General features: G+C 38.9%; 1 protein-coding gene and 1 pseudogene across 2 annotated transcripts in view; both read left to right on the forward strand.

Moving 5' to 3' along the window:
• Nucleotides 1-23,164, forward strand: part of ADAM17 (ADAM metallopeptidase domain 17) — a 52,244-nt gene that overhangs the window by 8,653 nt on the left and 20,427 nt on the right. The window contains exons 2-10 of one of the 2 annotated variants that reach the window (XM_027113841.1): nt 2,649-2,781; nt 11,039-11,169; nt 11,974-12,062; nt 14,048-14,216; nt 15,255-15,388; nt 17,224-17,313; nt 19,199-19,312; nt 22,500-22,644; nt 22,753-22,841. In XM_027113841.1, coding sequence (XP_026969642.1) covers nt 2,649-2,781; nt 11,039-11,169; nt 11,974-12,062; nt 14,048-14,216; nt 15,255-15,388; nt 17,224-17,313; nt 19,199-19,312; nt 22,500-22,644; nt 22,753-22,841 — 1,094 coding nt within the window. Of the gene's footprint in view, nt 1-2,648; nt 2,782-7,051; nt 7,164-11,038; nt 11,170-11,973; nt 12,063-14,047; nt 14,217-15,254; nt 15,389-17,223; nt 17,314-19,198; nt 19,313-22,499; nt 22,645-22,752; nt 22,842-23,164 lie in introns of those variants that run through there. The other variant, XM_027113842.1, reaches the window with a different exon arrangement.
• Nucleotides 6,054-7,240, forward strand: LOC113624086 (ubiquitin-conjugating enzyme E2 Q1 pseudogene; annotated as a pseudogene).

Here is a 23,164-nt window from a genome sequence, read left to right on the forward strand (position 1 = left end):
TGGAAGGCATGTTAAACACAGATGGCTGGGCCCTGCACCTGGAATTTCCCATCGAGGGGGTCCGGGATGGGAAACAAGTTCCCAGGTGGTGACTGCTTGTAGCGAGCACTCTTTGAGAACAGCTGGCCTCTCTTGTTGACAGTGAAACTAAAGAATTGAGGTTAAGTTTCTCAGTGGGAGTGATTATGATCTTGAATGAAACTGAGTCTGTGTACCAGCCTGTATCAGGGAAGTCGAAGAGCTAAAGGATTTTATCAGCATTGAGAATTTGAGCAAACGAGTGCTGTTTTGTGCAAGGTTCTGTGCCAGGTGTTGTGAGGTAAGAATACTGTGATTTTAAAACAGCTCATTTTTGGCCATTTTACAGTCTATTTGTGAGATAAGACAAATACAACTAAAAAATGCCAGAAAAAAAGGTGTAAACAAAAAGCTTCAGAATTCAGAGGGAGGCATGGTCATGTTTGATTGACATGTCAAAATGTAGGAGGCCAAGAAGTGGAAGGTGCAGGAAGAGGTAGGCTCTTTTTAAGCAGTTTCAAAAGTTGAAATCAATAAAGCTTGGGGTTTTCAGCCAGACAGGCCCCAGTTCAAATCCTAGTCCTGAGCTTCGTTAGCTTTGTGATACTATTCTCTCCGAGTCTGTTTCTTCATTTGTAAAATGGGGAAAATACCCCAAGGTGTTTGTGTAGATAACATAGAACACCTAGTATGGTGTCTTGTGGGAAACAAAACACTCAAAAATTGTTGAATAAATGATAAGCTTCTTGAGGGTTTTTCATTGGTGCCTCGAAGCATTGTAATTAGCAAGGCCAAATCACCAATAAACATCCATTGGCATGAAAGAGATTGATGCCTTCTGAAACAGCTTTCCTCTGGATTAAAATTGAAAGGAAATTTTTGTTAACAGAAAATGGGTGGTACCCAGCAAGTGTGAAATTTGCTACCACTTTAATCTTATCTTGAGTTAGAGCCTTGAGTGGACTTTGATTACATTGCTTTAACCATATAGTAGTGTGTCTCTTCACATTTGCTTGAGTATTGTGTGACAGTGGGGCCTTTTTCCTTCTTTGACCACTCTGTATAAATTGGCCTTTCCCACCGCCTCTCTGCTGTCCTGTTTTCACACCATGGCACTGACGTGGATTTTCTTTTGCATTGTCCGTCTCTCCCACTAAGATGAGTGCTGCTTTAGGCAAGGACTTGGCTGTGTTGAGTGCTGTATCTCAGAACTTAGACCAGGGCCTGGCACACAGCAGTGAATGACCAGATGAAAGAGCCAATTGAGGATATTCGGGGGAAGAGGACGGAGAAAAGTATTGGGTGGATTCTTTCTTTTAAAAATGGTTTTGTGAGCATATTTAACTGCAGTAGCAACACACTTGTATTTTAAGCTCCTGCTGCTATATTTTGAGGACATTCTAAGTCCAGTGGAATGATTTTGAATACCATTGCTTCTCCAGTGATATTTGTTGAGAGAAAAGGAAAGCATCAGCTCAAATCTTTTTAGACAGTTTTTACAGAGACTTAAGTCTTTGACTTAAGTCAAAATTGTCTTCCAAAAATCCTCCTGATTGTGGGAGAGACAGCTGAGTTGCTGTTGATAAAAAGTGACTTATGGGGGTAGCATATACTCTATAGTGTTTACTCTTGCTCTATACCAAATAAAAACTTATTTGTGCTTGTTCTGTCTTTGGGGCAGTCCATCTTTGCTTTTCCTGGGTTCCAAGTCAGCCTGGTAAAATAATTAATGTTTTTCTTTTCCTAGGGATTGGTTTGGTCTTACCACTTATACTTCCTGCTGTCCAGTGGATTGATATTCTGCTGTGTCTGTTGAGGGCAACAATGATAGGGATATTACCACTTCTTTGCTCTCTGATTTGGAATATGTGGTTTTTCTATAAAAGATTTTCTGTAAAAGATTTACTTTCCCAGTTTGGTTTCCTCAGGCCATTAATACATTTGTTGCTCTTTGTTACTGTACATCAACTGATGAGGAATTGATGTAGCCCAAGTGGGCAGTGGGCAGGTCAAGTTGGCAGGCTTGATCTTAAAAATTCTATCTATACAAGCCAGAAATGCCTTGAATTTAGAAGTTAGTTCACTGCATACTGTGATACTCTCTGAGATTAGATTAGATTAGATGCAAAATTATTAGCATCTAATATGAACATGGACTCATGTTCACATTTCCCTGATTGTCACAGATATCTTTCCACAACTGATTTGCTTGGCCTAGGATCCAAAATGGCTCACACACTGGCTTGCTTGCTGTATTCTTAAGTCCCTTCTGTCTCCACCCCTCCCGTCATTCTCATGCCATTTGTTTCCTGGAGAAATTGGATCATTTGTTTTGCAGGAATGGAACATTTTAGGTGTGGCTGATTACTTCCTAAAGCTGTTATTTAATTTGGCAACCTCTAATCCCTTTTTGTCTTAAAAACTGGTGTGTGTGTGTGTGTGTGTGTGTGTGTGTGTGTGTGTGTGTGTGTATGTGTATGTATGTATGTGTATGTGTGTTTGGTAAGAGTATTTTGTAGGTCGTGCTGGGGCATTACATCAGGAAGAGTTTGTTGTCTGACTCTCATTTTAATGATATTACAATGGATTGGTAGGTTTAGGTGTTAATAACCTTTTTACCTTTATTTCAGAAAAGCTTGATTCTTTGCTCTCAGACTACGATATCCTCTCTTTATCCAATATCCAACAGCACTCTGTAAGAAAAAGGGATCTACAGGCTTCAACACACTTAGAAACACTACTAATTTTTTCAGCCTTGAAAAGGTAATTTGAATTATTCATAGAATAATGTTGGGGCAATGAGGAACTTGGTGTGGTAAAAGCAGAAAAATTGGAGTGTCTAATTAAATCTTAGAAAGTTACATTTTAAAGATTTGTAATATAATTATAGTCTGTCATGATTCTTATAATAGTGTATTGCTTATTCTAAAATTCATATAATGACTATTTTTTAAAATGTAGATGTGTATTCCAAAGGAATTAATGATGGTATATTTATTTATTTTTTGGAATTCTAACAAAGAATTTTAATTAATTGAATGATTATAATACTTTTGTGCTACTTTAGAATTGTCCACCTTATACTAAGTACTGTCTTAATTTTATATATGAAGACACTGAGGTTTAGAGATAAAGGATTTGTTTAGGACTCCACAGCCTAGTGGTGAGCTGGGTCTCTTTCCACATTGAATTGCTCTTATGTCATAGCACAAACTGATAGATGTGGTCTATTTGGGCATTAATTTTAATATCTCGTGTTTTGCAGATGTAAATGTGTTAGATAATAACAGGCCTCTTTCTAAAGTCTTTTTAGGGAGCTTTACTAATATCAAATAACAAACGTTGGGAGCATATAAATGGCCTTTTTCTTTACACATAGGGTAGGCCTTCTCCAACACATATATAGAAGTAATATATGCACCTGATTTAGAAAACAAACTAAGAGGGACTTCCCTGGTGGTCCAGTGGTTAAGACTCCACGCTTCCACTGCAGGAGGCACAGGTTTGATCCCTGGTCAGGGAACTAAGATCCTGCATGCTGTGTGGTGTGGCAAAAAAACAAAACAAAACTATAGAGGGTGTGAGAAGTTTTTACTTCCCAGACCCAGCAAGTTTCCTGTATAAACTTCCAAAAGATTTTAATGCATATTTTTTGCATATAGATCTATATATATGTAGGTGATATAGATAACATAGATTTATCTCAGCTGCATAAATGTTCCTATTGTGTAAAATTATGACAGTTTGTTGACTAGTACCGTACAGATGGATACTGTTTAATCAAAGTGATTTTTTTTCCTGTAACAAACAGTGCTCCAGTGAATATCTTTATACATATACCCTATCTAGGTATTTTTATAGGATACATTCCTAAAAGGTGAATTACTGTACTGGATCAAGGGTATACATATTATAAATGTTTATTGATGTTGACATGTTTCCTCCTAAAGACATTAGACCAATTTATTCTTCTGGCAACAGTGTGTGAGTTTACCTCTTTCTTGTTATCCTTTTGCCAATACTAGGTTTTATCAGCCTTTGACTTTTCTTGCTCTGAAAGGGGATGGTACCTCACAAATGTTTTGATTTTAATTTTGTGTAAAATTGATCATCTTTTCATGTGTTTATAATTTATTTTTCTGTCTGCCTTTTTGTATCCATTTACCATTTTTCTATTGGGTTTATCCTTTGGGTTACTGAATTGTAGTAGTGCTTGGTATTAAGGAAATGAATCCATCATCACATGTGTTACTGATATTTTATGCAAATATTTTTACTATATCTTTTTATTTTTCCTAGTTATTGCCCTCATCCTTAGATTATTTTTGTTTTTGTTTTTTGCGGTACGCGGGCCTCTCACTGTTGTGGGCTTTACCGTTGCGGAGCACAGGCTCCGGATGCGCAGGCTCAGCGGCCGTGGCTCACGGGCCCAGCCGCTCCGTGGCACGAACCCGTGTCCCCTGCATCGGCAGGCGGACTCTCAGCCACTGAACCACCAGGGAAGATTATTTTTGAATGATTTCTTTTTGTTGGATTTTATGTCAAAATATTGCAGTATAGGTTATCTAGCTTCACCTATAGCAAATTTGAGCAGAGTGGTGATATTAATAATAGCTATAGTTTATCAGGTATTTACTTCAGTAGGCACTTTACATATATTATCTCTAATTCTCACCATACTTTGCATAGAAGTCTTTGTTACTCCCTTTTTGAAGGCAAAGAAAAACTGAGGCTCAGAGAGGTTCGGTAAGTTGCCCAAAGTCACTCAGCTAGAAAGTGGAAGTTAAAGGATTTGAACACAAGTCTGACTTCCAAAACTTGTGTTATTTCTGCTATGCTGATGAAGAGTTTGACAAAGGAGTGGAGACGTAGCAGCGAGAAATGAGTAGGAGCAAAGGAGGAAGGGAGAAGACTTTAAAATGATAAGAACTCAAAGTTTAGTTTTCTGGGTTTCTTTTGAAGTTAGACTTGAGGTAGCCTGTAGAATCCTTACTCTAGGGTCAAACACTGCCATAGCCTAACATACTTCTCTTTCGTGTTTCATAGATGCCATTGATTCATTAAGGAAATGTTAAACAACATCTCCTTATCTTCCCTCTGAAGCAGAGAAATTATAATTTAAATTTCATCTTAAATGTTTAACAGGAAAAGTATCTAACAATATATGAGAACTTAGTACCGGGTACTTTAAAGTAGTTTATTTCATTTAACCCTCAAAACCCTTCAGTTAGTAGTTGGTATTACTTCCACGTATAGATGAAGATAAATTAGGTTCAGAAGTTAAGGCAGAGATCAAACAGCAAGTCGGTGGTGGAGGCGGGATTTGAGTCAGGTATGTCAGAATCCAAAGCCCATACCCTTTCTTTTCTGTTATACTGTGTTATTGAAGCTTAAAAGAAAAAAAAAATGGGATACTTGAAATGATCAAATTGTAGAGGGCTGAACTGCCTATATGAAGCCACTCATTATTTGATGGTGATGGTAAATGAGATGTTCTGTTTTTAGATGGTAGACGAAAGCAAAATAATTTAAGATCATAACATTAAATTTTGATGTGATTATTAGTGGTTGAAAAAGCATGGAAACACTGAGAGAGTGTATGATGAGTTAAAGAGTAATCTTATGGGGAAAAAAAACTTTGAAATTTACCCAGAAGTTACATTCCCTCTTTTTTATAAATCAAGAAATAGTATTACTATTAAAGTAATGAGGGCGGTGGCGGCGGAGGCCGGAGGCTCCCAGCTCGCCGGCCCCGGAGCAGAGAGGAGGATGCCGCAGCCGCAGCCGCAGGGGCAGCCGCAGTCGCAGGGGCAGCCGCAGGGGCAGCAGCGGGGGGGGGCCAGGGAGTGGCACCGGGGGGGCGGCCCAGGGGGTGGGTCCGGGGCGGGGGCCCTGCCCGAGTCCACCTTTCACTGTGGCCACGAGCGCTTCCGCCTTGCCAGCGCCTGCCTGGACGAGCTGAGCTGAGAGTTCCTGCTGGCTGGGGCCGGAGGGGCTGGGGTGAGGGGTCCGCGCCTGGACCGCATCTCCCGCTACGGGGGTCAGTGCCTGGGGATCCCGTCTGCATCCACTGCAACATCATGGAGTTGTACCCTGCTGTGCCCCCATCTGGTCAGTGGAGTCCGATGACCCTAACTTGGCTGCTGATCACTATGAAATGAAAGAAGAAGAGCCAGCCGAGGGCAAGAAGTCTGAAGATGACGGCGTCGGAAAAGAAGACTTGGCCATACCAGAGAAAATTAAAAAGAACCTGAGGCAAGATTACTTAAATGGTGCTGTGTCTGGCTCGGTGCAGGCGACTGGCCGGCTGATGAAGGAGCTCAGGGATATGTACCCATCACAGAGTTTCAGAGGTGGAAACTATGCAGTCGAACTCGTGAATGACAGTCTGTATGATTGGAATGTCAGACTCCTCAAAGCTGACCAGGACAGCGCTTTGCACAACGATCTCCAGATCCTCAAAGAGAAAAAAGGAGCTGACTTCATTCTACTTAACTTTTCTTTTAAAGATAACTTTCCCTTTGAGCGCCGTTTGTCAGGGTTGTGTCTCCAGTCCTCTCCGGGGGGTATATTCTGGGCGGAGGTGCCATCTGCATGGAACTTCTCACCAAGCAGGGCTGGAGCAGTGAAGAGAGTCAGCGACCATGCAGATCAGTGCCACACTGGTGAAGGGAAAAGCACGAGTGCAGTTTGGAGCCAGCAAATCTCAGTACAGCCTGACAAGAGCACAGCAGGCCTACAAGTCCTTGGTGCAGATCCATGAAGAAAACGGCTAGTACACAGCCCCGAAGGAAGATGGCTAACCCGGGAGTGCCATCCCCTTCCTCCTTCCCTAGGCACCACTGGACCAATTACCTTTGAATGCTGTATTTGGATCTCACGCTGCCTCTGTGGTTCCCTCCCTCATTTTTCCTGGACGTAATAGCTCTGCCTATTGCAGGACAATGATGGCTATTCTAAATGCTAAGGAAAAAAAAACCAAAAACTACAGAACTGTTTCAAGTACTCAAGACTGACTTACAGACCAACCAACCACCTGGCTGGAGCCCTTGCTAGCAGGCATTCTTAAAAGAAACTTTTGAGCCTCCTTATATTGCTGGAAACTCAGCTGTGCTCCAGCCTAGAGCCTCCTTACCTATGCTTTGGTAAGGATTTTTCATTTATTTTCTCTTATTTCATGTACACTGCTTTTTTGGGTTACAGTGTATGATGGGTGTATATGGAAAAAAAAATGTATCTTTGGGAAAACAGTTACAGTTTGTTAATTTGAAAAAAAATAATACAAATATTTTAATACTATTTTGATAATGTTATAATTTTTTCGGAAAAAGTTATACCTGTTATATATCACTTATATGTGGAATCTAAAAATTAGTACAAGTGAACTCACTTGCAAAACAGAAACAGACTCACAGACGTAGAAAGCAAACTTAATGGTTACCAAAGGGGAAGGGGGTGGATAAATTGGGATTATGGGATTTACAGAATGCACACTACTGTATATAAAATAAAAGATTTATGTGTATCACAGGGAACTATATTCAATATCTTATAATAAACTATAATGGAAAAGAATAGGGAAAAAAATATAGATGTATACATATATATAGATATATAACTGAATCACTTTGCTGTGTACCTGAAACTAACACAATATTGTAAATAAACTATACTTCAATAAAAAAAGAAAAGAAATATACACAGGAACCTAGGAAGAGATGAATTCCCAGGCCTCAGGAGAAACAGAAACTGGAGGGTGTTTATACCCCTTTGACCTGGTGGTCCACTGTGAAAATGACTGCTGTAGACTGTGTGTGTCCCCACAAATGCATCTGTTGAAATCTTAACCCCCAATGCAATGGTGTTAGGAGGCGGGGCCTCTGGGAGGTGATTAGGTCATGAGGGTGAAACCCTCATGAATGAGATTAGTGCCTTTTTAAAAGAGGCCCCAGGGACTTGCCTGGTGGTCCAGTGGTTAAGATTCCACACTTCTACTGCAGGGGGCGTGGGTTCAATCCCCAGTCAGGGAGCTAAGATCCCATATGCCATGTGGCCAAAAAATAAAATAAAATAAAACATGAAATAAAAGAGGCCCCAGAGAACTCCTTCATCCCTTCTGCCATGTGAGGACACAGTGAGAAGGTAGCTGTCTCTGAACCAGGAAGTGGGTTCTCACGAGACACTGAATCTGCCAGCACCCTGATCCTGGCCTTCCCGGCCTCCAGAACCACGAGAAATGAAATTCTGTTGTTACAAAGCAAACAAGCAAACAAAAAGTGAAATATCTCAAAATATTTGAAGAGGGCTAGAACTGATAAAGAAATGAAAGTGGGGACTTCCCTGGTGTCACAGTGGTTAAGAATCCGTCTGCCAGTGCAAGGGACATGGGTTCGAGCCCTGGTCTGGGAAGATCCCACATGCCGCAGAGCAATTGAGCCCGAGCACCGCAACTGCTGAGCCTGTGCTCTAGAGCCCGCGAGCTGCAACTACTGAACCCCGTGCGCGCCTAGAGCCCATGCTCTGCAACAAGAGAAGCCACCGCAATGAGAAGCCTGTGCTCTGCAACGAAGAGTAGCCCCAGCTCGCCACAGCTAGAGAAAGCCTGCGTGCAGCAATGCAGACCCAGTGTAGCCACAAAGAAAGGGAGGAAGGAAGGAGAGAGATATATACCCAGCTAAATGGACCATTAAAAATAGATATGATGGGGACTTACCTGGTGGTCCAGTGGTTCAGAATCCACCTTCCATTTCAGGGGACGCAGGTTTGATCCCTGGTCGGGGAACTAAGATACATGCTGCGGGGCAACTGAGCCTGCACGCCGCAACTGCTGAGCCTGCGTGCTGCAACTAAAACCCAACGCAGCCAAAAATAAATAAAACACTATAAAAAAATAGATACAAGGTACAGACTTCCAGTTATAACATACATGTTACGAGGATGTAATGATGTATAGCATGGTGACTATAGTTAATAATACTGTACTACATATTCGAAAGAGTAGATCTTAAAAGTTCTCATCACGAGAAAGAAACTATTGCGGTGATGGATGTTAACTAGACTTATTGTGGTGATCATTTTACAGATATACCCCAGAAAAAGATACGAAAATAATGTTAATTCAGACTGATTAACACCAGTTTGTAGTCACTGTAAATCCTTAAAAGTCAGAAAGATAAATTGCTAAAGGAAGTCCGTAAGTACACGATTTCACATAATTTGGGAAGGATAAAGTAAACTATAAGTTCTGACTGACATATCCTGTTGGAGGTTTTATAGCTCAAAGGTGAAGATTGGAAACTCAAGAAACAGGAATTTTACCAACACTTGGTCCTTTTCTTTACGACATAGAAGATTAATGTAGAAAATGAAGAGTGCAATTCTAGTGATTTTCCTGGAAAGAACATTAAGCAAAAATAGTATTGAGACTCCTAGAGAGTCTAAAACTAACTAGTAAGGCATTCAGAAGAGGGATGCTCTTTTTGGTGGTGGTGGTTGTTCTGTTTTCTTGTGTTTGTTTTTGGCCGTGCCACCCGGCTCGCAGGATCTTGGTTCCCCAACCAGGGATCGAACCCGCGCCCTTGGCAGTGAAAGCACAGAGTCCTAACCACTGGGAATTCCCAGGAGGGATGCTTTTCTTTTCAAAGTTCTCAGCATGACTGACGGGAAAAAAATCATAACTGTCTGTGGGAAGGTACGTTTTAAGGTAGCAGGAGAAAATGTTCCAAGGTTTTCTGAGATTATCTTCTATTGTGTCTCCTTCCCAATGACCATTAAAAACACAAACAAACTGAAGTTACCTTGTTATGCTCAAAAAGTTAAAAAAGTGTTGCCATGGAGATAGTCCCACTCTGGATTCTTCCTGGCAGTTTCGATTTACCAAACCTGTAACATTTTATATTTTCAACACCATAGCTGACAAAATTCGTTCCTGTGGCTGAGATAAAAACCATACCTTTATCTTTGGTGTTCTTGGGTACATTGAAAGAATTTTGTAAATGATCATTGAAAATTCTTGCTCACCATGTCCAGTTTTTATGTCAGGAAAGAAACTTGTACAAGAGAGTATTTAGGGCTTCCCTGGTGGCGCAGTGGTTGAGAGTCCGCCTGCCGATGCAGGGGACACGGGTTTGTGCCCTGGTCCGGAGGATCCCACATGCCGCGGAGTGGCTGGGCCCGTGAACCATGGCCGCTGAGCCTGCGCGTCTGGAGCCTGTGCTCCGCAAAGGGAGAAGCCACAGCAGTGAGAAGCCTGCGTACCACAAAAAAAAAAAAAAAAAAAGAGTATTTAAACCAACTAAAGAACTGGAGTGTGTATTTTGATATCTTTGTTGGATACCTGATACTTATTTTCCTCATGGTAATTGTGGATTACTTTTTTCAAGGTAAGTTCTCTTTAGAAGGAGAAAAGAAGCATGGCTGCTTTTAAACATGGAAAGTAGTGTATTTATTAATTTTGTGCAGCAGTAAGAGCAGCTGATTGCTGGAGGCAGTGGAGTGCAGGCGTTTGAAGTAAAAGCCAGGTTCAGTGTTCAGTTCCTCTGTTTATCAGCTGTGGAACCTTGAGCATGTTGATTAATCTCAGTTTTTACTGTGTGAGGTGGAGACAGCGTACAGAGCAGCTAGCACTGAGTAGGTGTTCAATAAAAGGTATCCAGTAATATCAGTTTTCCCTAAATTTTTAAGATAAGCAGAACTCCAGCTTAAACTATCCGGTTGTGTTTCTTTATTTTTCCAAGTCTCCAGAAAAGATGAATATATAAGCTCTTTGGATCTTTTTTCCCCCCACTTTTAGTTCCTTTTGGTCTGCCAAGTTCTTACAACTAAAGAAACTAGTCTGTTTTGTCTTTACTGGAGATAACAACACTCTAAGTACCTTATAACTAAGTAAAGCAGTAGTTATAACTTGCATAGTACTTTGTTAATGTAAACTCATGTCAACTTTTTTCTTAAGTAAGTTTAATTAAATGAAAATTAGGCCTCTGTTTTATGTGCTTAAAGTTCAGATGCATTCTTTCTTTAGGCATTTTAAATTATACCTGACATCAAGTACTGAACGCTTTTCCCAAAATTTCAAAGTCGTGGTGGTAGATGGGAAAGATGAAAGCGAGTACCCCGTCAAATGGCAGGACTTCTTCAGTGGACATGTGGTTGGTTAGTAGGTGCTCATTTGTTTGCCTTTGTGCTTGGGGGTTAGGTGTCCAGATTGAACTAGATTGTATATTCTTTTTTGAGGGGAGGAAAAAGGGGTGTCAAAGAAGTGTTATTGTTTGTTCTATTTGAGCTTTGTAAATCTGGAAGCAGAAACATTAAAACAGGAGGAAATGGGTATTATCCAGCATGTCATACTAACTGGCTATTTTCATGATTACAACAGATTTCCTCTTAAGTCATACGAATTTAACCTTTTGTCTTCAGGGAGGGATTGTCAACTTCCCTTATGAGATTGTCGACTTCCCTTATGAGATTGTAAACAAGGAAGATAGGAGATAAAATAATTGACTCTGTGATCCTGTCATGTATTTATTTAAGAAAATATATTAAACAAGCAATTGCAGTTTACTTCTGGAAAATTTTCTGCAATATGAAAAAAATGGCACTAAAATACCCAAGTAGTACAGTTCAAGACCTGTATATTCTGAATCATGCTTTCTGCCTCCTCTTTCTTACCCCAAAGTAGGTAAAGTTATTCCAGAAGAAAATGTACCCTTGTTTGTTTTGTTCTGTAACACGCTAGATAATTCTCATAAGAGGCTTCAGGGAAAGAGGCCGATTTCAAATGACTAGAGTTGTGGCTCCTCCTTAAGAGTGAGAAAACCCAGCTGCTTTCTGGGCCTGTGTTTCTTACATCTCCACAGTGCCTGGGCACATTCCACTCTGTATTGATTTTTATTGATAGTGCATAGTTTATTTTTTGATTTAAATATTTTTTAATAATGACTTTTCTTTTCTCTTAAGGTGAGCCTGACTCTAGGGTTCTAGCCCACATAGGAGATGATGATATCACAATAAGAATCAACACAGATGGGGTGGAATATAATGTAGAGGTAAGTCTACATGTGAGTATTTTTATCAGGAGCATGTATCTCTGATGTTTAGAAAGCCATTATGCAGTTGTCTTAAGAAGAAAAGGGTCTTTATACTGAACTTCTCTTCTCCTTGTATTTATATATTTTTTTAAACCAGACAAATAGATGATTAAAAAAATATACATATATTTTATATATCTAAGATGCTGTCATAGGATGCACTCTGTATTTTTAAGTACAGTAATTGAAAGTCACATGTGAGATGGATAATGGGAAGAGGAACTGCCTCATTTTTTCTTTATTCTTTCTCTAATAATCCTTCTCAAAGATGAAGATGAAATCTTCTTTCCTAGATGCTCTGGAAATGCAAGATCTATAAAAGGTGATAGTTCATAGTCTTGAGAAGTTAAAAGAGGAAACTGTAGGAAACTCAGGCTCTGGCCATTCTTCCATTGAAATCCTAGCAGTAGAAACCAAGAGCAAACTGGCCACATTTGTGTGAGACACATGGCTGTATGTCAGATACTAGTCCAGAAAACAAAACGTCTGCTACAGATCTGTGGGTTGAAGTGTTTCTGCGTCTCTAGGAAAATGAGAATACTCTGGAACATGGACACATATTCTCTGAGGTTGCCGCAGAAGGGAAACAGCTGGAGGATCCCACAGGGGATTTTTATGGCTAGGCTTGCAAGTGGCCTACATCACTTCCACCCACGTTCCAGAAACTCTTGTCTCTGACCTGCCTACAAAGGAGGCTGGGGAAGATAATCTCTTGTGCTCAGAAAGATAAAACCGTGTGGGGAATGCACAGCGTTGTTTCTGCCACAGTGCACAGGTTTGCTTATTTCCTTAGGATCATCTATTAATTCTTAATCCAAAATGGGTGCATTTAGGATCCAAGTTAATTTTGCTCAGATTCCTCACTTTTCCAAATACCCTTTGGGACAATTAGGAATTCTCTTTCCATCCGTATCTCTCGGTTTCACTAAGTACAAAAATGACCATAATTAACATTTCCCTGTGAGATGTTCACTTAAAAGTAAACTCATCAGGTTTATTGAAGTACTTTTGCATGAGATTAATAATTTTTAAATTGAAAAAGTGGTTTATTACTTAGAAGCCCACTTCCCCCTCGCCCCAACCCTCCCAGCTCTAGGAAACCACTAATCTACTCTCTGTCTCTTTAGATTTGTCTTTTTTGTTTCTTTAGATTTGCTTGGTCATTTCCATAAAAATGCAGTCACACAACATGTGGTCTTTTGTGTCTGGCTACTTTCATTTCGAATGTTTTCAGTGTTCATTCATGTTATAGCATGTGTCAAGTACACCATTTCTTTTTATTGCCAAATAATATTCCATTGTTTGGATATACCACATTTTGCTTATTCATTCATCAGTTGGAGATTAGTGTTATTTCTACTTATGTTATGAATAATGCTGCTGTGAACATTTGTGAACAGGTTTTTATGTGAGCATATATTTTCATTGATCTTGGGTATATAATATACTAGGAATGGAATTGTTGGGTCATATGGTAATTCTGTTTTTAACCTTTTGAGGAGCTGCCAGACTGTTTTCCATAGTGGCTGCCCTTTACATTCTCACCATTTTACAGTTACTGCATTTTATATTCCGTATTCCATTCTCACCAGCAGTAGATGAGGGTTTCTCCACATCCATGCCAGTACTTGTTGTTACATGTCTTTTTGATTACAGCCATCCTAGTGGGTATGAAGTGGTCTCCTTGAGGTTTTGATTTTCATTTCTGTGACGGATATGGAGATACATACACACACACATATACATACGCAGAATCTTTTCTGTATGGGCTGTCTGGTTCTGATGAGACCATTGTCCTTACAGAGAAGAACTTCGTTTTGACTAGTCAGTTTACTTAACCTGGGAATGAATGTTATCTAAAAATAGGGAAGGGATGTTGTAAGGCTTGAATATTTAGGAATTTTTATATTTTCCATCTCAGTTATATTTGTTTTCTATTTTAGCCACTTTGGAGACTAATTAATGATACTAAAGACAAAAGAGTGTTAGTTTATAAATCTGAAGATATCAAGAATGTTTCACGTTTGCAGTCTCCAAAAGTGTGTGGTTATATAAAGGCGGATAATGAAGAGTTGCTTCCAAAAGGGCTGGTAGGCAGAGAGCCACCTGACGGTAAGACTAAGAAAAATATATTTCAAATAAGAAGCAAGCATAACAGTTGTCTTCGGTGGGTGGTTGTTAATTGATAAAAAGGAACACGATTATCAAGTAATTATAGTATTTGGCTTGAAAAGAGTTTTGTTCAGAAATTTCTTGATGTTTTTTCTGTAAGAATTGAAAACACTAGAAAATAATGATGGCAATAAAGATTGGACTTTTAAAAAGATTGGGGAAAGGGGAAATTGAATAATCTGAGGGAAAATATTTTCATTTGTAGGTATTTAGAAATGACAGAATAGTACTGTGAAAAAACAATCTTCAGATATGTTTATAAGAAATTAGTTCGTAGCAAGAGAGGTCTGTCCTCTGTTCAGAAAGAAGAAAATTATCAGTCTTGGGACAGATGAATTTAGAGTCATTTAAAGACCATCTACCCATCTTGGAGAAATATTCTGTCCTCATTTTTGAAAACTTTAGAAAAATATTACTAGCATTTTAGTATATAACTAAATTCTTAAACAGTGTGATTATTTGATAAGAAAAAATGACCTGTTGACACAAAATAATTTTTCAAAATTTTTTTTTTTTTTTTGGCTGCCCTCCATGGCTTGTGGGATCTCAGTTCCCCGACCAGGGATTGAACCTGCACCCTCAGCAGTGAAAGTGTGGAGTCCTAACCACTGGACTGCCAGGGAATCCCCACTAATTTTTTAATGTTTGATTATCTGGATATTTTTACTGTAATTTTTAATTTGTAGACTTCTTCTAGAAGAAAATGACACCTTCATAGCCCAGCAATAGATAGGTGATTGTTTTATTCTGTTAAGTACTTTTGCACTTTTCCTTGGTTTTGAATTCTACAATTTGAAAACCTTATATTACTTTTCACTTTTTGTCTTTCTCCAAAGTGTTTTCCTGTTCAAGATACCGTTAAGGATACTGAGCTCAAATAATATTTGTTTCAAAAATACAGTAGATTTAAAATGTTACTATAAAACACTCCTTGTTTTGATGAATTTTGATTTAATAGTGCATCCAAATTCATATTAGAGCTTGTTCATCGGGTGAAGAGAAGAGCTGACCCTAATCCCCTGAAGAACACGTGTAAATTATTGGTGGTAGCAGATCATCGCTTTTACAGATACATGGGCAGAGGGGAAGAGAGTACAACTACAAACTACTTGGTAAGTGTTTGATACTGGATGAGGTAATGGACAAAAAAGCTCACGTAGGTAGGCAAATTCCATTTAAGAGAAGACTGCTATAATTTGAACGTAGTGAGATGAGATCTGTTTCAGATGCTTTGTCATTCCCTAGAATATTTGAGGGCTCTCACCTGAGGTTCTTACATTATTGTATAGAGATTCTAGTTTCAAATTTTTGAAACCCCATTTTGCCTTTCAACTAAGATTTTCTGCACATCAGAATTTTTATGCATATTATGTTTAGGGAAAGTTCATAACGTAGGCCTTCCTTTATAGAAGTGAACTCTGTGAAAACATCTCTGCTATAATGGCAGTGATCCTGTTGGTGACACGTATGGATGTATGCTCCAGAGTGGGGGAAAAAAGTATTGATATTTGTATGAACTTGTGTGTATTATCTTTGCTTATATGTATATATCAGAGGAGTTGGTCAATTTGGTTTATGTTGTACTGGTATAAAATAGCTAATTGTTGGACTATAACTGGATGAAATAGATGGGGCTTTTGTGGTCATAACTATAGGGCAAAGATTTGCAGGCAGGATTACAGAAGTATTGATGCTGGATTTTTAAGCATTTACTATTGTAATTTTAAAAGTCAAGGGAATCATATTTCATTGACATTTTTTTGTCAGTATGACCTCATTCCTCGTGATAACTTGGCACTGACAGAAATGATGTTGAGGGAATAAGAGAATGCAGCTATTCATTCGTAGTGCAGAGCCCGGTGCAGCAAAGACGTCTTTCTCCTTGCCTTGCTGTTCCCATTCTGTGTTTTTTTGTGCCCTTCCTCACCCTTCTTTCCCTTCCCTTCCATGTCAAGTGAATTTATTATGAGGGTAGTAGGAGTAGTGTGTGAAGTCACTATAGTTCTTGTTCCTAAGTAAGAGAGTCCTTCTTGAAAAGATGCTTTCTTAGTATGGGTTTTGTATTAGGGGCTCTTAGTTTGCTTCTTTGTTCATTACACCAAGAATATGAATATAATGAGAGGTCTGGTGTTAAAAATTGCATTTCTTGGTTTACAGTTACTGTAAGCAAAGAACAATTTCTTAGACGTATAATGTGCTTCACAGCTGCCAGAGCAAACCTCATTTACCCAGTTTTTGAACAATAAAACCTTCTCTTTGAGGAGCAGATTGGTAATGAGTATTCTGTTCCTATATATTCAATAGTTTGAATTGTCCTTGGCTATTGTACCGTGGCTCCTCCCTCAGTAGCTCTACCCACCTTCCCCCTCCCCAAATCAGAGGACAGGAGAAAGGAGGTGTGGTGAGACCTCATTCCTCTCTCTCTGTGTCTACCTGGTCCTCGGTGCTGAACTTTGCCCAGGGAGGGTCTGGTGTAGGGTTAGCAGTATCTGTCACTGTTCCTTACCTCTTTCTGAAGAAGATGTTTTTCTGAGGTACGTGGCAAGAGATAGAATGAACAGAGTACTTATTTTTAGGAATATTTTAGGTAAATTGATTGACTTTTAACTTTCATTTCTGTAGTTGACTGGAATGGCAGTTTTTAAAAAACTTGTTACTTGATATTTTGGTTCCCTGTGCAGTTGATTACCTGAAATTTGGGATGAACTGTACCACTGCTCTATTCTGGTACCAACATTTTAAGTTTGAGGCTAGCAATAATTTCTTTATTAGCGCTGTCAACGTAAAGCGTAACATCTTAATGCAAGTTTTTGTAATTGGTGAAACTTTTACAATGGTATTTTATCTGAACTGATTTTTTTTTTTTACCCCTACAGAACTTATATTACATTGCAAAGAGTGGTAAAGATATACATAATGTCTTTCTCTCGCCCTTTTATACACACAGATAGAGCTAATTGACAGAGTTGATGACATCTATCGGAACACTTCATGGGACAATGCAGGTTTTAAAGGTTATGGAATACAGATAGAGCAGGTATTTATCAATGGATGTGGGTTATAATACTCAGCTAAGTTATGTGTTGTAAATATTTGTCACTTGTTTTCACAACCCAGAAACTTATCTTCTACTTTACTCATAAATAAATATTCTGAAATGCCAGTGATTTTTATCTGATAAACTTAACAGTGTTTTGATATTATTTATAGATTATGAAATATTCTTTTCTTAGGCTTATTTTAGGCAGAAAGCCGCCTTATGCTGCTATGATCTCTCTTTTTTCTGAATTCATAGCCTTTTTATCCCCTGCCTTGCTTTAGTTTTCTATAATTATGCTTAATGTCTTTAGTTAGAATTCTAGCACGTATTGTTGAATGCTTAGAAAATTTACTTAAAAATACTATGTACATTTGCAAGGCGTTTATACATACAGAACCATTAGATCTCTTTTCCCAGAAATCTCCTGAGTTCTTATCTGTCAATAGAGTATGTCCAGCAATGATGTATTAATGTCATCCTAATTATATCACATAGTAAAAATTGTTCCAAATTGATAAGACTGATTAACAAGACTTCTGAAATTGGGTATTGCTTTGGACAGACATTCTGACATGTAAATTAAGGAAATTATTGTCTCTATTTTTTCCAGGCTCTTTGTACTAAACTAGACATGTTCTTATAGGTTCTGTAGGTTAGAATTTAGAGAATAAAAAGAAAAAAGCATTTGAAATCATACTTATAAATGCTAAACTTTTATAGTACTTGTAGAAAACTAAGAGAATTATTTTCCCCTTTTCCATTCTTTTACTGTTTTGCATTTTCTTTTTTAAGTTATTATTTGAATAGGTAATATATACACGGTACAAAAGCCAGTGAAAAGTAAGTCTCCTCAACCTCTACCCATTGTCAAACCAGTTCCTTTCCCCAGAGACATCCGTGTCACTAGTTTCATCCATATCTTTCCAGAGATATTTTATGCATGCATAGCATGTGTTTGTATATGTGTGTATTTGACATATTCATGGTATGTTGTACTCTTGCACCTTGCTTTTTCATTTCATGAATATGTTGGTGATTATTCCATTGTGGTACAATAAAGTTGTCTCACTTCTCCTTTTTGCTTTAAAATTTGGAAACAATTGAAAAAATTAGGTGTGATAGGAGATTAAAAAACCCGTTTCTTTAAAGATGATAGGTGGGTTGGAGGCTGTGGTTTAGATATGCTGTCACAGTGGGCCCTCACCTGGTTCATCGCAGAATTGATCTTGATCACCCACCGCCAAAGCTGCAGAGCCGCCCCAGTGAGCTTACCACGTGGTGGCAGAGCAGACCCCAGTATCCCCTCTGTAGGCAGGCAGATCTGGAAGAGATGCCGGACACAATGAGCTGAGCATGGCTCTGTTCCTTTGCCAGATTTTCCAACCTATACGTTTCATCTCCTTTGGAGAGAAACCTTTGTTCCTTTTTTAAAAAATTAGGATTAATATGAATTTGTACTGTATGTGTAAGGAAAAGCCCTTATTTTTTGTACTCTTATTCCTGTGGTGTGCGGTCTGCACATCTTATTGTTCTGTATCTCTGAATCAATGACTGTAGTTGGAATAAATTATTTTAGGCTCATGGAACCTAGGTTTTCATTTTTTCCAACTATATAGAGGAAATAAAATTTTAGGAGTACATTTATAAATGTATAAGTCATTCTTTGACATATGTGCTTTCCATACCATTTGCTTCTCAGTTTGTTTTTAAATTAAACATTAGATATTAGAGCTGAAGAATTTTATGGAATTTTGACTCTAAAACTTTTTTTTTTAAAGAATGGTAGATGGTCTTTTTTTGAATAGCTGAAACAATGACGTATTATTTCAGTCTTGTGACTTTTTTCTGAAGTGTTCTAAGTATTTTATCTCTTTAAGTATAGATTCGCATTCTCAAGTCTCCACAAGAGGTAAGACCTGGTGAAAAGCACTTCAATATGGCAAAAAGTTACCCAAATGAAGAAAAGGATGCTTGGGACGTGAAGATGCTGCTAGAGGTAGGTCGTGGAACCCTGAAAGTGATACTATTTAACACCATTTTCTGATTCCTAAAAACGTGGGTCATGTCTGTATTAATGAAGGGGCATCTTAGGAAAGGTGACTGAAAACCAGGGGCAGCCCACCCCAGCTGATCCAACAGTGACCTTATCCCCTGTAGCAGGGCAGACAGCAAGGTGGGCAGAACTGAAAGCAAGAAATGCTACAAAGCAATGCTTCTTAACCGTAATATCTCTGCGAATCTAGTGAAGTAATAGGCCTTTAGAAAATAGATGGATACCCAACTTACAGATTTTTTACACACCATTTTGTTAGTTCAGGTCTCTTTGAAGCTTATCAGTAGATCTTTTAGGTCAGTAATTACCAAATGGTATGAAAATGTATTAGATGGTAGAAGTATAACTTGGAGATCTGAAAGTTCTCTATGGAAATTTAAAATTTTTGTGTTTTTATTCTGGTAACAAATTTAAAGATAACATAAACATTCTATGTCATATGGATTCTTGCCTTGACAAGATATGATTTATCCTTTTTGTCACATGATCTCAGTTTCTGTCTGTGTGTCCTATTGCTTTGTTGTAAAATGACCACCTGTGAAGTGATAGTGTTTATCTTTCGCTGTGTTGTTAATGTGTTAGTTTCCTATGGCTGCTGTAACAAATCACTGCACATTTGGCGGCTTAAAACAACATCTTTATTTATCTGATAGGTTCTAGGGTTGGTCCAGGCAGTGTGGCTTATCTGGGTTCTCTGGTTAGTCTCAACAAGGCCAAAGCGAAATCAAGTTTTCAAAGCTTGAATGGAATTAAAGGATATTATCAGGTTGAGATCCATAGAGTGCTGTATCTGTGTAATACTCTGACACACCTTATCTAACGTGGGTCTGAGATAGCACCATTACTCTTCTAAGGAGACTCAGCCAAGTGTGCTGGTCTGTTAGGGCTGCCAGTAATAAAGCCCCACAGAGTGGGCAGCTTAAACAATAGAAGTTTATCTTCTCACGGTTCTGGAGGCTGGAAGTCTGAGGTCAAGGTGTTGGCAAGGTTAGCTTCTTCTGAGTTCTGTCTGCTTGGCTTGTAGGTGGCCGTCTTCTCTCTGTGTCCTCACATGGTCTTCCCTTTGTGTGTGTAAGGGCACCAGACATTTTGGGTTCGGCCTACCTGCATGACCTCATTTTACCTCCATCACCTCTTTAAAGAAAGGCTCTGTCTCCAGATACAGTCACATTGTGAGCTGCTAGGACTTAGGACTTCGACCTATGAATTTTGGAGGCGGACACAATTCAGCCCATTAACAGCAAGGTTAAATGACTTGTCTACGTTCAGTTACACAGCTAGTGATGACAAAGCCAAAAGCAAGTGGCCAGATCTCCAGACATCTAGGACAGCTGAACGATCCCACCTCTGCTTTTCTGTGGGCCTCCAGACAACTCACACCGGGGGAGGAGCAAAAGGGAATGACTTGCCTCTGCAGATGCTCCTCTCCAGTTCTCTTCCCTAAGGCTCCTGCGAGTGTCCCAGAGCCTAAGCCTATTATCATGGAACTATCAAAATCCCTATGTGGCTAGGGAGACAGCTCCCGGGAACACCTCATTCCTTATACGGGGCTTTCCGACCACTCATTTTAAGCATTAAAAAAATCAGTCTTTTTAAGTTGGAGTCTCTGACTGTTATGGTAGAGGTTTTTAAAGTAACATGTGGACCCGTTCTGGGGAATTCCCTGGCGGTCCAGTGGTTCGGACTTGGTGCTTTCACTGCGGGGACCTGCGTTCAGTCCCTGGTCTGGAACTGGCGTCCTGCAGGCCGTGTGGTGTGGCCAAAAAATTAAAAAATGAAAGAAATAAAGTAATATGTGGACCCCTTTTAAGAAAAAAAAAACCCAAAGCACCAGTGTTGACTTGAATGAATTTTTATCTTAATTTTAGTAACATAAAACTAGGTATATCTGTTTTCCTATAAGTTTATAACTCCTATACATTGTAAAACCAAAGCAAACTTTAAAACCCCTACAAAACCAATAGAATCCTTGAAGTCCTTTAGAGGGATTTGTTTTGGTATGAGGTGCTGAGATCCTCTGGAAGAAGTATCAAAGCCCTCCACCTTGCAGAATTGGAGTGTCCCCGGTGCTGAACTGCATGTGTTCACATCAACCCTCCTAGTTCCGAAATGCTATAAAAAGCTCCAGGCTCTTTCCCTTTTGCACCCTCCCCATGACAGTCTGCTTCTCATCTGTGTAGATGAGTGAGAACCATAGGTAAGGAGCACTATACCGCACAATTTTGTGATTGCTGGTGAAAAACTGCAGTCGACCAAAGAAACAAATACTAATTTGAAAAGATACAGGCATCTCAATGTTCATAGCATTTTTTACAGTTACCAAGATATGGAAGCAGCCTGAGTGTCCATCAGTAGATGAATGGATAAAGAAGATGTGGCGTATATATATAGACAGACACACACACACACACACACACACACACACACACACACACACACACACACACAGGAATACTACTCAGCCATAAAAAAGAATGACACTTCGCCATCTGCAACAACATGGATGGACTTGGAGGGTGTTATGTTAAGTGAAATAAGTCAGAGAAAGACAAATACTATATGATATCACTTATATATGGAATCTAAAAAGTACAACAAGGGACTTGCCTGGCGATCCAGTGGTTAGGACTTGGCGCTCCCACTGCAGGGGACACGGGTTCCATCCCTGATCGGGGAACTAACGTCCCACGTGCCGCCCAGTGCGGCCAAGAAACAAACAAACAAACAAATAAATAAAAAATGCAACAAACTAGTGAATGTGGCAGAAAAGAAACAGACTCACAGAACAAATTAGTGGTTACCAGGGGGGGGGGGGGGGGGGGGGCAAATAGGGGTAGGGGATAAGAGGTGCAAACTGTTATGTGTAAGATAAGCTACAAGGATATATTGTACAACATGGGAAATATAGTCAATATTCTATAATAACTATAAATGGAGTATAAGCTTTAAAAATTGTGAATTACTATATCTGTAACTTATATGATACTGTCTATCAACTACACTTCAATTAAAAAAATGTAAAAAAAATTGCAATCGTAAAGTATGGTAGTATTCTGGAATATTAAGTTGATATATCTTTTAGTCTGATGTAACTGTTAATCTAATTAAGAGTACTTTGTTTTTTTAAAAGCAATTTAGCTTTGATATAGCTGAAGAAGCATCTAAAGTCTGCCTAGCACATCTTTTCACCTACCAAGATTTTGATATGGGAACTCTTGGGTTAGCTTATGTTGGTTCTCCCAGAGCAAACAGTCATGGAGGTGTTTGCCCAAAGGGTAAGTTTTCCATTTGTTGTATGAATATGTGGGGATAGCAGGGTGATTGGATTATATTATAATTCTGTATTGAACAAGCAGTTTGTTTCTGTTTCCTTTTTCCTGTAGCTTATTATAGTCCAACTGGAAAGAAAAATATCTATTTGAATAGTGGTTTGACCAGCACAAAAAATTATGGTAAAACCATCCTTACAAAGGTATGTTCTTTAATTTTTTAAAGTGTAGATTTTGACTTTATTGTAGTAGGACCTGAGCTATTACATATTTATTTAGGTATCTTTTTTAAAAGCTATACATACTGTTTTTTGTTTCTGCCTAAAAAGATGTATGCTTTTAGTGGGAAATATGAAAATAAAAAGTATAAAGAAGAAAATAATTGTTAGCTGTCAAATTTCTTTTAAGACAAGTCGGGATTATTGTTTTCCCTAAAGACATCCCTTCTGGCGCCCTTCATCTACAGCTCCTGTTAAAGAACTGCTATCCAAAATATATAAGGAATATACTAAAAACTCAACAATAA

This window comes from Aethalodelphis obliquidens, unplaced genomic scaffold (assembly GCF_003676395.1).
Source record: "Aethalodelphis obliquidens isolate GAN/ISIS:26980383/991018 unplaced genomic scaffold, ASM367639v1 scaffold12, whole genome shotgun sequence".
In the NCBI taxonomy this organism is placed as follows: Eukaryota; Metazoa; Chordata; class Mammalia; order Artiodactyla; family Delphinidae; genus Aethalodelphis; species Aethalodelphis obliquidens.